The sequence below is a fragment of the Triturus cristatus genome, chromosome 1_1, assembly GCF_964204655.1.
Source record: "Triturus cristatus chromosome 1_1, aTriCri1.1, whole genome shotgun sequence".
Classification (NCBI taxonomy): domain Eukaryota; kingdom Metazoa; phylum Chordata; class Amphibia; order Caudata; family Salamandridae; genus Triturus; species Triturus cristatus.
In genome coordinates, this window is record NC_140579.1 from 613,825,079 (window position 1) to 613,840,398 (window position 15,320).

The 15,320-nt window shown below is 47.0% G+C and overlaps 1 protein-coding gene and 1 long non-coding RNA gene across 7 annotated transcripts in view; both read left to right on the forward strand.

Moving 5' to 3' along the window:
• The window catches only part of LOC146870713 (apoptotic chromatin condensation inducer in the nucleus-like), an 851,523-nt gene that overhangs the window by 159,959 nt on the left and 676,244 nt on the right, over window positions 1-15,320 (forward strand). For 5 of the 6 annotated variants that reach the window (XM_085646186.1, XM_085646194.1, XM_085646198.1 and 2 more), the window contains exon 3: window positions 13,537-13,579. In XM_085646186.1, coding sequence (XP_085502312.1) covers window positions 13,537-13,579 — 43 coding nt within the window. Of the gene's footprint in view, window positions 1-1,657; window positions 3,142-13,536; window positions 13,580-15,320 lie in introns of all 6 variants that reach the window. The other variant, XM_085646200.1, reaches the window with a different exon arrangement.
• On the forward strand, window positions 3,568-11,766 carry LOC146870714 (uncharacterized). Its single transcript, XR_014979031.1, has 2 exons — window positions 3,568-6,155; window positions 11,636-11,766. It is a non-coding gene; the product is annotated as an uncharacterized LOC146870714 (long non-coding RNA).

Below are 15,320 nucleotides of genomic sequence, written 5' to 3' on the forward strand. Positions count from 1 at the left end.
AGCGTGTTATGCCGCTAAATGGAAACGATTTGCCATCTACTGCGCTAATAATGACATACATCCATTGGATGCTTCCATCCAAAACATCATTTGCTATCTACTACACTTGCAAAGATGCAATCTAGCGTATTCCTCTATACGATTACACCTAGCAGCCTTGGCAGCCTACTTGCAAAATAGGCAACACCTGTCCCTTTTTAAGGTACCAGCCATCAAAGCGTTTATGGAAGGTCTCAAAAGGATTCTTCCCCCAAGATTGCCACCTGCCCCAGTGTGGAATCTCAATGTGGTTCTAACAAGACTCATGGGCCCCCCATTTGAACCTATGCACAAATGTGAATTGCAATTCCTAACATGGAAGGTAGCCTTCCTTATCGCAATCACTTCCCTGCGCAGAGTAAGTGAAATACAAGCCCTTACACTTGAAGAACCTTTCTTACAACTACACCGTAACAAAGTGGTTCTTAGGACAAACCCTAAATTTCTTCCAAAAGTGATTTCCCCTTTCCACCTTAACCAATCAGTAGAACTACCGGTCTTTTTCCCAAATCCAGACTCGGTAGCTGAAAGGGCCCTACATACCTTAGATGTTAAAAGAGCATTGCTTTATTACATCGACAGAACAAAACCTTTTCGAAAGACAAAACAACTCTTTGTTGCTTTCGCGCCACCACACAAAGGCAACCCGATCTCCAAATCAGGAATAGCCAGGTGGATAGTTAAATGCATCCAAATATGCTACCTCAAGGCTAAACGTACACTCACAGTTCCCCCTAGGGCGCACTCCACGCGTAAAATAGGGGCTTCTATGGCCTTCTTAGGCAATATTCCCTTAGAAGACATTTGCAAGGCAGCCACATGGTCTACCACGCATACCTTCACTAAACACTATTGTGTTGACGTGCAGGCCAAACAGGCCTCCGTGGGCCAGGCTGTCCTAAAAACTTTATTTCAAACTGCTGCAACGGATACAGGCGACCACCGCTAAGGGGAGCACTGCTGTATAATCTATCCTCAGTGTGTGATCTGCAGCTCATATGCCTCGAACGGAATATGCTACTTACCAGTATGCATCTGTTCTTGGCATGTAGAGCTGCAGAGTCACACACGCCCGCCCGCCTCCCCGGGACCTGTATCTGTTCCAGCATCCGTCTTACTTGGACATTACACATGGACATCCTTTCTTTCTTTTCTATATACTCCATCTTTTCCCATCATGGCGAAAAACAATCTGCCGATGGAGTGGATGCCCATGCGCACTGTTGTCCAGGGGAGGAGTCACCAACCTCGTGACCAAAGACTTCTCCGAAGACAACAACAACCTGCAATCATCCGAGCCCAACACCAGATGGCGATCTTATCCTCAGTGTGTGACTTTGCAGCTCTACATGCCAAGAACAGATGCATACTGGTAAGTAGCATATTCCTTCTAAGCCACATTATACAAAAGGCCACAATACGTTTGCAGGACTAGCCTTGGGATTGTGAAGCAGAAGACTTGTGACTATGCAGAGCTTTGCCTGTATTTATTATCTTTTATTCCAGAAAGGATGTGATTTGTTGTGTTGTGTGTGCACATCCTTATACCCCTCCTTTTCTCATAACCCCAAATCCACCTTGTCCCCAAGCAATATGTGTGTAATGTTCCTCCTGTTAGAGGTCCGTAAAACATCCCAGCACCATGGATTGCCAGCCGCCATGACTCGTCCAAGCTGCCCAATCAGAGCCAAGTTTACTGCAAAGGTCCGAGGGTGGTCTTGACGGCCTTACATTTATACTCAGAGGAAATAAGTAAAGAGTGAGCAAGAGAATGTTGGCCTGGCACACAAACTCTAAAAATCAACAAAGTGCCTCGTCCTTCCAGTGACACCATCAATGAGATTGCACTAATTTCACAATTGAAAAACAGAAGATACTTTCAAACAAAACTTGAAGGCAAATGAGACTGGACAGACAAAGGCTGTTGCCTGTCGCATTGTTATGAAAAACTTTGATTCTGACTCAGAGAAATAAAGCACCGTGAATAATAGTGTGGGGCACGTTCATGGGAAGCAAGTTACAAACCAAAATAAAAATCAGACAATTGGTGAATTTGTTTAAGATCTGCTGCCTGTCCTGGTCCACGGAGCACACCTTGGGTCACAGGCTCTTTCCAGATGAACTTTTCCTTTAATCCTGCACTGACCCATTTCTCAGAATGTATTTGATCAAAGTAGCTTTTTTCAGTTTGACTTCTCAGTCTGTGGCTTTTCAACATTTACTGCAGTTTTATTTCACATGCTCTTTGAATCCTGATTGGTCGTGGATGACATCTCCTGCATTCATAAAGACAGTTTGAATAAGGCTTGTGAACGTCATGTGGACATTAAATCTGTGCTCTACAATTACACGCTGTTCAGCAGGCGGTCCAACAAGACCAACCAACTCTGTTAAGCTCAAGTTTCAGTGTGCTGTCTCATCGAACATGAATGGGAGACTGCAACATCCATGCTGCCGTTTGCTGATGGTTCTTAATGCAATTATATGAAGTAAAATAATTACCTTTGTTTGTGACTTTGGACTTTACAGTGGTGACAGTCTAGATCTACGTTTTGCTCTGTGGGTCAGAACAGGTTAACCTCTGTGAGGGTATTAGTCCTGCAAGAACAGTAAACAAATTTCAAGATAGCAGCGGTAACAAAAACTTGACAAGTCTTTTTGATTGGAAATCACCAGTCTTTGCCTATTAAAATGTCACTTATCATCCAAGAAAAACCTTTTCATGTACCTGGAAAAAACTATCACAGCCTCTAGGGCAGCTGCTGTTGAAGTCATTGCTGCCTATCTGGGCCTGGTTTTCCCATCCTACGCAGGTTATGGACTTGATCCTTCAATAAAGCCATCTGGGGCAAAGAAAATTGAAAGCAAGAACTGTTCCCACCCCTCCCCCCGTCAGAGCACATGCACGCACAACCACCGCTGACTTGAGCATGTGACCGTTGACAAATATTGTCGCCAAAAAAGAATTAGGAAAAAAGATCGTCCAAAAGCGCACATCTCCACCTAGCAGTGAGGGCTCTTTCTGATTGGACCAGCTGGTTGCCTAGATACAGCACACACGCTGAGGTGTGAGTGGGGGAAATGCCAGCCTTTGACGATCAGGTGTGAGACCGTGTACCTTGGAACCTTTGTCATGTTTTCTTGTACTTTTTAAACCTTATTTAAATTTTTCTTTCTGTTTGAGAGAGTTTAATTTGCGCACACAAGACAATTAAGCGGAACATCATTATGAGTATAAGCAGTATTATTTGTAAGTGTGTTTAGCTGTTGGTTCCTGTGTTCCTTCAGTGAGTAGTAGTCATATTTTGGAGCTATCCAACTGGTGCCTGCTAAAGTCTTTTACTGTATGTTTTTCTCCCTCTGGATTGTTTTTTAAATACACAATATAGGCCTTTCCAAGTAAGTCAGTTTGACTTTAAAAAAATAAATTTAAAGAAACATTTTCTGTCTTTTACAGCCAGGTAATCTTTTTATCATTGGAGAACTCAATTTGGTAAAAGCCTAATCCCTTGTTGGTTTAATTTTTTTTTTTTTTTTTTTTTTTTTTTTTAAGGCTATGCTAATGGGCAAAAAATGTATTGTCCGAGTTTTGAAGTGTTTTTGCTCCATTGGTACTTTAAAAGCCATGTCATCGTAGTGCCAATGTAGCTCTACAGGACATGTCCTGAGAATGTACAGGCTGAATAGAGCCTGACCTCAACAGCTCACTGGAGGAACATTTTAGGCATGGAAAGATTAACAAGCATTGGCATAGCCAATAGGTCTCGCCTTTGGGACCTTATAAGTGTTTAGCCATGCAACAGTTGCATAACTAAATACTTATAAGGTCCCAAAAGCGAGACCTATTGGCTATGTAAAGGGGCTGTGCGGCCGCAAAAGTGATGGTAATCGCGGTAAAGCGCGACGCCCGCGCTCCTGCACTGTAGCTCTAGGCTGGCCTGGTAGCACTTTTTGGAGCCCTCTCAAGAAGTCTCGCCAGACTAGCGCATGCGCTGGGTCAGGCGAGACCTAAAAACGTTTCTTTAGAAGGGGGCCAGCAAAAAACATGCATTACTGAAATGAGTTTAAGTTACTAGAGAGTACATGACCTGTAGTAGCCAAAAATGTGCATGATGAAGCTGTGATTGCATGAGGAATTTCTGGAGGCTCACAGATGATGGGAGTGAAGAAGAAAGAACAACATTGAGATGGATTGTATATTGCACCATAATGCGTTTACCCCTCAACCCCATGTTCAAGTCAAACTTGTGACTAATGCATATTTCTTTACCCAGGCGATAAGGGGTCCTGCACACATGAATCTCAGTTACAGGACTTTAGACCTTGGAGGGTGATAACAATTTAAAGATGCCAGCTGTCAGACAATTCCAGTACTCCTTTGTCTGAAAATCTTTGACAGCAGTACAATTTTAAGGTGTTTTATGCTAGAACAAGAACACCAAGGATCGTCTCACCTTCGGACGTTGTGATTCCTTCAGATTAAAGAACTTCAGTATGGCTCGAACACAATGAGGAGCCTGCAAACCAGTGAGAAGATGGAGGCAGGCACTTTACAAAGCTGCAACGGCATAACTACTATCTTCTGGAAGCATTTCACCTTGGTCTTGACTTGCCTCTACAATAGTTGGAGTGATCACATCAGAACTTTATGATGACCTCACACAAATACCCTAAATAAAGTACAGTCTAACTATAGCTGCGGAAAAGTCTTCAACAGCTTCAAAGTGTCATCTTTCCAAGTGGCTTAACACAATCTTGAGGCATCTTGATAGGGCCAGAACGTTGTACTGTACTCACCATGGCTCTTCTGCTTTTATTGTGCAAGAACTTTGAATTACGATAGGTGGAGCAGTGGACTCTTCATACTTAAAACTCTACTTTGGGTGCTGTCATTGCAAGTTGGTTGATGAACTCCGGGTGCTGTCGTATGCCGGAAGCTCAGGATGTCAACATCTTGGTTGCCCTGTTTGCTCCAGAAAATCCCATGCTTTCACTTGCTTTTTGTGTACATTTTATGGATAGTTGAGAACGCATTTAGGCGGAATGTAAGAATGTTTTGTTCATGGCTTAATGTTGCCAAGCAAAGACAAATGTGTAAAAGTAGAAATAGGGATGGAAGCAGTAGTTTTGGAGTAGGACTGAAAGGTATACCTTAGGCAGGAATAGCAGCATTTTGGAGATGGGAAAATTAGTGGACTGCAATATGGGCCATACACTTCAGTTCTGGGTCAAATGGAAGAACTGTAGAGATGTTGTAGCATGGCTGTACACTGCTTAAAACATATGTTGGATATAATGTACTGTAAAAGATTACATAGAATTATCTTTTTGTGGGCACTGATGTGTATGGGTCCCATCTCGGGTGGTAAATCAGTAACCATGCTGTGTCTAGCAGTATTGGTAATACAAGTCTGTACTGAGTTTAGGAATGCAATAGGGACCAGTGCCTACCGACCTATGGAGGAAGTCCTTCCACACTGCACCATTCCCATAACCGTGCAGACCTGATCCTCTTGTATGCTATACAACACAGCCTCCTGCTTTAACCATTGTATGGGTCTCACTTCCATAGCTAACTACCATAAGCAATCGCCTCCTTTTACACAGCGCCAATAGCCTCTCAGTCAACAACCTATGATGAACACAATTTTAGTTCACTTTTTAAAAGCAAATGCTACTAACAGGACTAGTAACGTGGAAAAAAAATATCAAACAGCCGTTCGTGTAAACTATTAGCCCAAAATCCTTCTGAAGCACTCAAATTTTTCCTTGCTGTGGCACGAACATCCACAGGATAGGCAGATGTAGGCATACCTCCATATTAATAGGAACACCCCATATATAAGGAAGCTATATGATAGAAGCTTTGGTACATCTGATGGACAACAGTCTGCCAATGCCCATGGGCAAGTAGTAATTGAAGTGTTCTACCTTTAAAGCTGAACACAGAGGCTGTTTAGAAAACTGCCGAGAGAGGCCTAGGGATGAGAATGCAATTGTGTTACCAGCAGAAGCATTTGCTGTGTTGAGAAAAGGCTTAAATGTCTTATTATGAAACTTACGTTTTGGTAAATCAAAATAATCCTTGTCAAAAGCAGCACTCAAATTTTTGCAGCGTGAATCTTTCTGGATTCACTATGCTGTGCATTATTCCGCGATCTGGTGGTTGGGTCCGGATTCGTAGTCCTTTTTTTTTTTTTTTTTTGTAGCCCAGGTGGGCGTCTACGTTCCACCATTTGGTGCACCTCTCGTGACGTCTTGCTTCCTGCGGAAGTCCCAACTTTGGGGCGCCATCTTCAGATTCTTTTTTCCGCCGTTGGGTCTGGATCGTCATCGAGAAGCTCCAGTGTTTTAGACTAAGGAAGAAGGAAAATACGCGAGTTTCATCGAAGGAGAACCTTTAGAAGACTACAGAGAGAAAGGTATTACAGCCGAGACGACTAAGGAGGGGATTCTCGAATTCTTCGACGCACAGAGGAAAATGCGCACTCAGAGGCTCTGAGCGCAATGGACAAGACACCATTTAAGTTCTGCCCTAACTGCCACCACAAGCTTGCGTAGAAGGACCAACACCCGGTCTGCAACCTTTGCCTGCTGTTCGACCACGAGAGCAAGGACTGCAACGCCTGTTCCGCCTTCGCGCCGAAGACTCTCCGGGTGAGAGAACGTCAGAGGAGAGCCAACTTCAGCATGGAAGGCAAGGGTAAGGCCCCGTCGCTGTACGATCTGGGCCTATCAACCGTCGAAGACAACATCGCCGAGGGACCTGATGTCTTCACGGTCGCAGAGACCGATAAGAAAACGCCTGACGAGAAGAGACACGTAGAGTACAAAACCACCGAAAGGGCCCCGAATCGGATGGTGGCTCTCGACCAAATGAGTCCAAGTCCTCGAAGGAAACACCAGCGCCAAAGATTTTGACGTCCGCCAGTGGTTCAAAGGACAAAAGGCCGAGCGGATCCTTCGAGAAGGACTCCCAGGTGCCGAAGACCGCCGAGAGGCAGAGTTCGTCGAAGCAGACCCACGAGGTGGGGCGTTCGGCGACGAAAGACAAGACCGCGTCGACGCAAGCTCAGTCGAAGAGACCTGCGGTCGACGCCGAGCACATCTCAAGCATGGAGAAGAAAAAGAGAAGGCTCGAGGTGGAGATGGAGAGCATCCTTCAGAGGAAGAAGGAGTTCGACGAACGAATGAAACAATTCAAAATCCCAACGGTTCCTTCGGAGGTCGTGGAGATCGAGGAAGAAGGGGATTTCGATGCCGAAGAGCAGTCGAAGTCCTGAAGAGGAGGAGGAAGGCACCTACTATGAGGGAGAAGGTGATGATGAGGATCAGCAGTCGTTCTACGGCTCGGCGCCGTCGACGAGTCAGGAGCTGGAATGGCAGGACATCGACACCGAAAACCCCGAAGAGCCCGTGGACTCGTATCCTTCGAGGCCTTCGCCGCCTGACTACATCGGGGCGTACAACTTGGTCGTCAAAAGTGCTGCAGCAGCCTTTGGTGTGAAATTGGACGAGGTGAAGCCGAAAGCAGACTTTCTACTCGAAACTCTGCTCCCCATCCAGACGAGGAGCCAGTTCCTCCCCATGCTCCAAAGCATGATGAACCAAGCGAAGGAGGCGTTCAAGGACCCGGGAACATGCCGGTCCATCACACCCAGAACGGAAAAGAAGTACAAGCACTCCTCACATAATCCTCCTTACATCAAGGGATCGGTCACGGCAGATTCCATCATTGCTTCCACGGCCAGGAAAAGAGCCAATGTGCCGGCGACCTCGGGGCCACCTCGTGATAAGGAGAGCAGAAGGATGGACCTCACTGGAAGGAAGGTAGAAAAACGCCGCAATGCACTGGCGCATGGCAAACTCAAACGCGCTACTGAACAGGCGCCAGTACCAGCACTGGGATGAGATGGGGGGGAACTAGTAAAGCATATCCCAGAAGAGTACCGTCAAAGAGCTTCCCATCTAGTGGAGGAAGGGAAGAATATCGCCAACTCATGCATCAAGACTGCATTGGACGGGGCGGAAACTTCGAGCAGACTGATGGCCATAGGGATCACGGAAAGGAGGCAGGCTTGGCTCAATTTCTGGATTCAAGCAGGAAGTCCAGAATAACGTACTGAACACCCCTTTCAACGGTGAAACGCTGTTCGGGGAAACGGTGGACGAGAATCTCACCCAGCTGAAAAAGGAGATTGAGACCGCAAGATCCATGGGAGCCCTGCAATTCAGAGGAATGCGAAGAGGCACCCCAAATCGAAGACCCTACGGAAGGGGAGGAAGCCAGCAGGGTACGTCGCACCAGACATTCCAGCACGGGCAGCAGGGTGACAGTCACAGCCAGCAGGGACAACAGAAGCAGAACTGGCAGTACCAGCCTCGAGGCCAGTCCTTTCGAGGGAGAGGAAACAGACGTGGCCAAAGGAGGAGAGGGGGAGACCAACCCTCATCTAAGTGACTACACACACAAACGAGCGCTCACCCACAGCATACCCCGAAGGGTGAAGCGCAATGTAAGAACACCAAGGGGGTTACACAAAACAAGCGCCTACGAGCATGCACCACCGGTAGGCGGAAGACTGGGCCTCTACCTTCAACAATGGCAAGAAATAACCTCAGACAAATGGGTTCTCAACGTCGTACAGCACGGATACTGCATAGAGTTAGAGAAAAGGCCTCCAAACAAGAAACCAAAGAGAAGACAGCGCTCTGGTCAGGAGCACGCTCAACTCAGGGAGGAGACACTTCAACTACTAAAAAAGAAGGCCATAGAACTAGTGCCAAGCAGAGAAAGAACAAGGGGGTGTACTCAAACTACTTCCTTGTACCAAAGGTGGACGAATCCCTAAGACCCGTTCTGGACCTAAGGTTCCTAAACAAATTCATAAAGACGCAAAAATTCAAAATGACATCACTACAAGAAGTGCTACCCCAAATACGAGGCGGAGACTTCATGTCCACCGTGGACCTCAAGGACGCCTACCTGCACATCCCAATGAACAGGCGACACAAAAACCTGCTAAGGTTCAGCATCAACCAGGATAATTATCAGTTTACAACTCTGGCATTCGGCCTAAAGTCAACCCCAAGGGTCTTCACAAAATGCCTTGCAGCAGTAGCAGCGTACCTACGAAGGGAAGGGATTCATGTGTACCCTTACCTAGACGACTGGCTAGTCAAAGCAAACCCTCGCGAAAAGTGCGAGGAGCACGCAGAACGGGTGACAAGAACACTAACAAACCTGGGGTTCTCGATACACTGGGGGAAGTCATCGATAGAACCAGAGCAGGTGAAGATCTTCCTGGGGGCGGCAATCAACACCATAGACGGAACAGTGATGCCCAGCGACAGAACAACAATAGCCCTGCTGAACGAGATGCGTCTCTACCAGAAGGGGCGAGTTCTGACAGTGAGAACAGTGAGCAAGATCATGGGGATGATGGCGTCCTGCATCCACCTAGTCCCCAATGTACGGCTTCACATGAGACCATTCCAAGAATGGCTGCAACAGCAATGGTCACAAGCAAACGGAAGTTGGGAGGATCTAGTGGTTGTTACGCACGCAGTGCAAGAGGAGATAACATGTTGGAACAGGGAGAACTTAACTACAGGAAAGACCTTGAAACCACCAATCCCAACTGTGACCATTACCACGGACGCATCACAAATAGGATGGGGAGCACACATGAACAAACTCAGGGTGAGGGGTCTGTGGACTCCGGCAGATGCAGTCAGAAACATCAATTACCTGGAATTGAAGACTGTCCTGCTAGCCCTGAAGGCCTTCCAGAAACCGCTATACAACCAGAAAGTGTTGATACAGACAGACAATACCACTACCATGTTCTATATCAACAAGCAGGGAGGGACACAATCGTTCCCCCTTTCAACTCTGGCACAGGAGATTTGGAGATGGGCCATCCCACTCAAGATAGACCTGCTGGCCATACACCTTCCAGGGAAGGACAATGTGGAGGCAGACTGGCTCAGCAGACAGACATCGGCATCCCACGAGTGGGAGCTCAATGGACAGGAAACTCAGAGGCTATTCCAAAGGTGGGGAACACCGACAATAGACCTGTTTGCAACACACCTGAATGCAAAATGCCAAAACTTCGCATCCAGACAACCAGAACAGCAATCGCAAGGGAATGCCCTATGGATAAGTTGGTCAAAGACATTTGCCTACGCTTTTCCACCGATATCGCTGTTACACAGGGTGCTCGACAAGTGCAGGACCAGCAACATGACACTGATCCTAGTGGCACCACAGTGGGCAAGGCAAACTTGGTTCTCTCAGATAGTGGAAATGGCACAAGGCACTCCTCACAAATTCACAAGAAGAAAGGACCTGCTCTCCATGCATAACGGAGAGGTCCTGCACCCAGAACCATAGAACCTCAGCCTGGCTGCTTGGCTCCTGAAGACTTAGAGTTTGTGCACCTGAACCTACCTCAAAGCACTATGCAAGTGCTACGGGAGGCAAGGAGACCAGGAGACCTACAACACGAAAATGCTATGGGGAGAAATGGAAAAGGTTCACAATATGGTGCAGCAGAAATAAAATACTGGATAAAATGACAACCGAGTCAACGGTCCTTAGATATCTCACACACCTATTAATAGGTAATCTATGCTCATCCTCCCTAAGGGTACACCTGGCGGCAATCGTAGCTTACACACGAGGGGAGAGAGGAGGAAGTCTCTTTACGTCACAGGTAGTAAAGAGATTCCTAGAAGGGGCGAAAATATTGCGCCTCCAAAGAGGATGCCGCCGCCGGCATGGAACCTCAACGTGGTCCTAACCGAGCTTATGAAGGAGCCGTTTGAACCCATCCACAAGGCCACGCTGCAAATGCTGACAATGAAAACAGCCTTCCTGGTAGCGATAACCTCGCTGCGCAGAGTGAGCGAGCTGCAAGCACTGACACTGCAAGAGCCCTACATCCAGTTACACAAGGACAGGGTGGTTCTAAGAACGGACCCACACTTCATGCCTAAGGTGGTGTCGGCATTCCATATGAACCAGACAATTCAGATACCGAGTTTCTTTCAAAACCCCACGACAAGCGCAGAAAGGGCACTGCACACTCTGGACGCTAGAAGGGCAGTGATGCACTACATTGAGAGGACCAAAGAGCACAGGAAGACCAAGCAGCTCTTTGTCTCCTTTGCAACTAGTTTTCTGGGTAGACCCGTGACAAAAGCCACCATTGTACGATGGATTGTACTGACAATACAATTCTGCCACAAACAAGCAGGGCAGGAGCTATCCGAGGGGCCACGAGCCCACTCCAGAAGGGAGCAACTATTGCATTTCTGGCAAATACACCCATTCAGGACATATGCCTGGCGGCAACATGGGCTTCAGTGCACATGTTCACTAAGCACTATTGCGTGGACGTTCAGATGAACAAGGAAGCACAAGTAGGACAGAAGGTGCTTCAACACATATTCAACAGCCAACACTCATCTACCACCCAGCCGCCGCAAAGATAACAAACCGCTACAAAGTCTATGCACAGCATAGTGAATCCAGAAAGATTCACGCTGCAAAACTAATAGTTTCTAACCTGTCGGTGTAGTTTTGCAGCTTGAAGATCTTTCTGGATTCACTAGCAAACCCACCCACCTCCGCCAGGAAGATGAGGATGGAGGAAGATGAGGATGGAGGAAGAGGTGGAGGGACATGGAAGAACAGAATAATTGGAATACTAAAAGAAATTGAAAAAGGAAAATTAAGAGAACGCCTAGGGTTAAAAAAAAAAAAAAAGGGGAAAAAAAGAACCCGAAGATGGCGCCCCAAAGGTGGGACTTCCGCAGGAAGCACGACGACGTCACAAGAGGTGCACCAAATGGTGGGACGTCGACGCCCACCTGGGCTACAAAAAAACCACAAAAAAACCAAAAGAAAGACTACGAATCCGGACCCAACCACCAGATCGCGGAATAATGCACAGCATAGTGAATCCAGAAAGATCTTCAAGCTGCAAAACTACACCGACAGGTAAACTATTTGTTATTGAATAAGAAAATCACGTTGAGCTGCATTCTATGCTGTATCTTTGTGCTTCACCAACCTACCAACACTGTCTTATACTCCACCTCCCTCTGCACTACACAGCTAAATAGCAATCATCCCTCCTGCACTGCACCAAAAATCTAATGTTCTCCTATGCTGCACATCCAACCTAGGGAATACCGCATTTCAGGCTTTACCACTTAGCATGAACCACCAATTCGCCCACTGCACCGTCAGTGTCCAGCAGTGTATAGAACACCACGTCTCACTACATCCCTCCATTTTCCTTTATAGACCTGTGCCACGTCACATCAGACATACAGACCAAATCCTGCTATGCTGTTTCTGCTAACCTGTAGAGCACATGAGTCTGCAAATCCAGCCTATAAAATTAATCTCACAGTTCTATAAATTGGCATTTCATCCCAAATGACTCAGTTTGCTGCCTCAAATGAGCAAACTCCAGACTTCGGTAGAACTTGAAAATGTTTGCCCCCTTCCTATGTGTTTATGCTCTGACGTGAGCACTGCTATGATGGTTCTTGAGAACCTCAAGATTTAATTACAATCTTCATTTACTTTTTTTTATCCCCCCCCCTTTTTTTTTTGCTGTATTATGTGCTGTTGGCCATCCTCTCAATCTCTGAAAGGATTGTATGAAAGGTTTCACATTACATTGCGTGGAATCTCTTCTACTATTGCAAACACGATCTGTGGCTTTCTTCACTTTTCTCCTCACTTTGTTTTGTGTTGCCAAAAGACGGTCAGTCTCTGACCTGCTATTAACACCTCTTTGTAGCTTTACTGCATTTATGAGGAGTAAAATTAATTATGTATGTTGATAGCACACCACTCATCTTCATTTTAAAGAAAGGAGCTGCTGTTGTGTCGGCAAACACCAGCCAAGATTTCAGAGTAGTCCTGTATTGGACGTCACCTAATATTCTGAGGTTAAACCCAATCAAAATGAAGGTCTTCCTAACACAATGTAATCCTAATATTGCAACACCTGTGTTCACCTCTAATTTCGTCCGTCTACTTTTGTATCATCTAGTGTAGAAAATGGAAAATTGTTCTACCAGGGCTTCCTCACTTTTTCCATTCCATTTCATTCTCATACAAAATGTAGATTTATGTTTTGCCTGCACAAGTTCAGCTTAATGTTTCTGCTTTGTGTTCTCTCATTTGGAACTGTGCCAGAAGCCTTGACAGTTTTCTTTCACACTGTGCCATTGACACCATTTATGGGCCCACTGCCCTACTTCCCCTAGCATGGTTATCGAGAGAAGTTACTGTCCAGCAGTATAAACATTTTCATTACAATGATAGACCTTTTTCTTTTGATTTGCCATTTTCATGTTTTCTTTTTGCTAACACGTGTTTGTTGTTTGCCACTTCATGGTTATTAATGTCTCTCCCCTCTCTGCGGGGTCTTCCTTTTTATTGTTTTCCCCACCCCTTCTCTCCTCCAGACTGCTGCCCCGAAGGTTTTCAACCGGAAAATTTCTGTTGTGTGTAAGTATATCCGAGTTGGCCCTGACCCTAGTGAGAGGTGCAGGGATGTCTTTCGTCAACTGCCCTAAGGCGCCTGTCTGGCGTGCAAGTTAGTGTGCTGGGTGAGTGTGGCAAATGTAATCAAAACCTAAATCTTGATTCTTCATCGTGGAATGTTTAAGGTTGACCGACTATGAATCTCTACTAGCATGCAACTTTTTGGCTAACCTATTAAGAATAATGTTCCTATTGTGTGTATAATAAAAAAGAGAACCATGATGTTCGAGGCATGAGCTGCAGATTATACACTGTGCATAGCTCACCATCTGGTGTTTGGCCCGGATGTTTGCAGTTTGTTTTTCCTCTTGGAAAGTCTTTGGAAGTCACGAGTTCGGTGACTCCTCCTCTGGTTCGTATTGCGCATGTGCTTCGGCTCCATTCTCCGATTGTTTTTTTCCGCCATCGGTCTCGGATGTAATACTTCGCGCTCCGGTTCCGAACTTCCCAGTTCAACGATCGACGCAAAAATCCTCGCTCATCGAGCTTCTTCAGATAATAAATCATCTTACTCATCTTCTCTTCGGCACTTCTTCGATTCCGGTCGTCGACGGCGGCCTTCGGGCCTATTCCGGCTCCGGTCTTGGCTGATGGAAAGAACTCCCTTCAAGAAGTGACCTCGATGTGGGTCGAAGTTTCCCCACACCGATCTTCATGAGGTGTGCAACCTCTGCCTCTCCCCAGAACACGAGGCCCGAGACTGTCCCGCCTGCAAGTCTTTTCGCTCAAAAAAGACCATTCAAGATCGACGGGCTAGACGCAACATGGCGCACTCCACGACCTCCACTCCAGTCGACATCTTCGGGGACGACGTCGAAGCTCCGGGACAGCAGGATGTCGAACAGGAGGACGACTACCTCGTCAGGGCTTCCGAGGCCGACGACTCGGATGTGGAGGACATCACCCCGGCGCAGCGGGTCGTGAGTACAATACCCCCGCCGATATCGAAAAAGGCTTCGGTCACACCTTCGCCTCCGGGCCTAGGCAAGACCAAGGACACTGCTTCTCACACCCCACCTTCGGGCCCAGTAAAGAAGCCTATTAAGCCTTCCGGCAGCTCGGGCTCGAGCCAGCCGACCACCGGTGCCGAGAAACACCCTTCGGCACCGAAGAAATAATCGTCCTCCACCTCCACACCGAAGTCTTTGGTGTCGAAACCTGCTCCTCCGGCGCAGACCAAACATCACCAGGCCCTCGCACCGACACTCCCGTGCCGAGGCCTTCTTCGGAGGTTCCAACGAAGCACGGCTTCGATAAGCCTAAAAAGCCGTCGGCCCCGAAACCTTCGGCGCCGACCGAACAACCAGTGTCGCAGGAACTTTTCACACCGGATCCTCTGCAAAAGACACTCACCAAGGATCCAAAAACTGGACACTTGACATTGTCTTAAAAAAAGAGACACTTGGACAAACCAGCTCCACCTCCACCTCCAAAGAGAAAGGACATTGCTACCTCTCCTTTCAGGGTGCCTTCCCCACCTCCTCCACCCTCTCCACCTCCACCCCCTCCACCTCATCGTTCCCCCCCACCTTGTCTCCTGTCCCAGACGATTTGGGGGACCCTTACTATGATCCAGCAGATGTGCCACAAGACCCACCCCTACTGGATCTCCAGACCCATGCGATGATTATAACAATCCGGACATCCCAGATGTCCCACAGGATGACCTTTACCCATCTAGGCCATCCCCACCTGAAGATTCCTT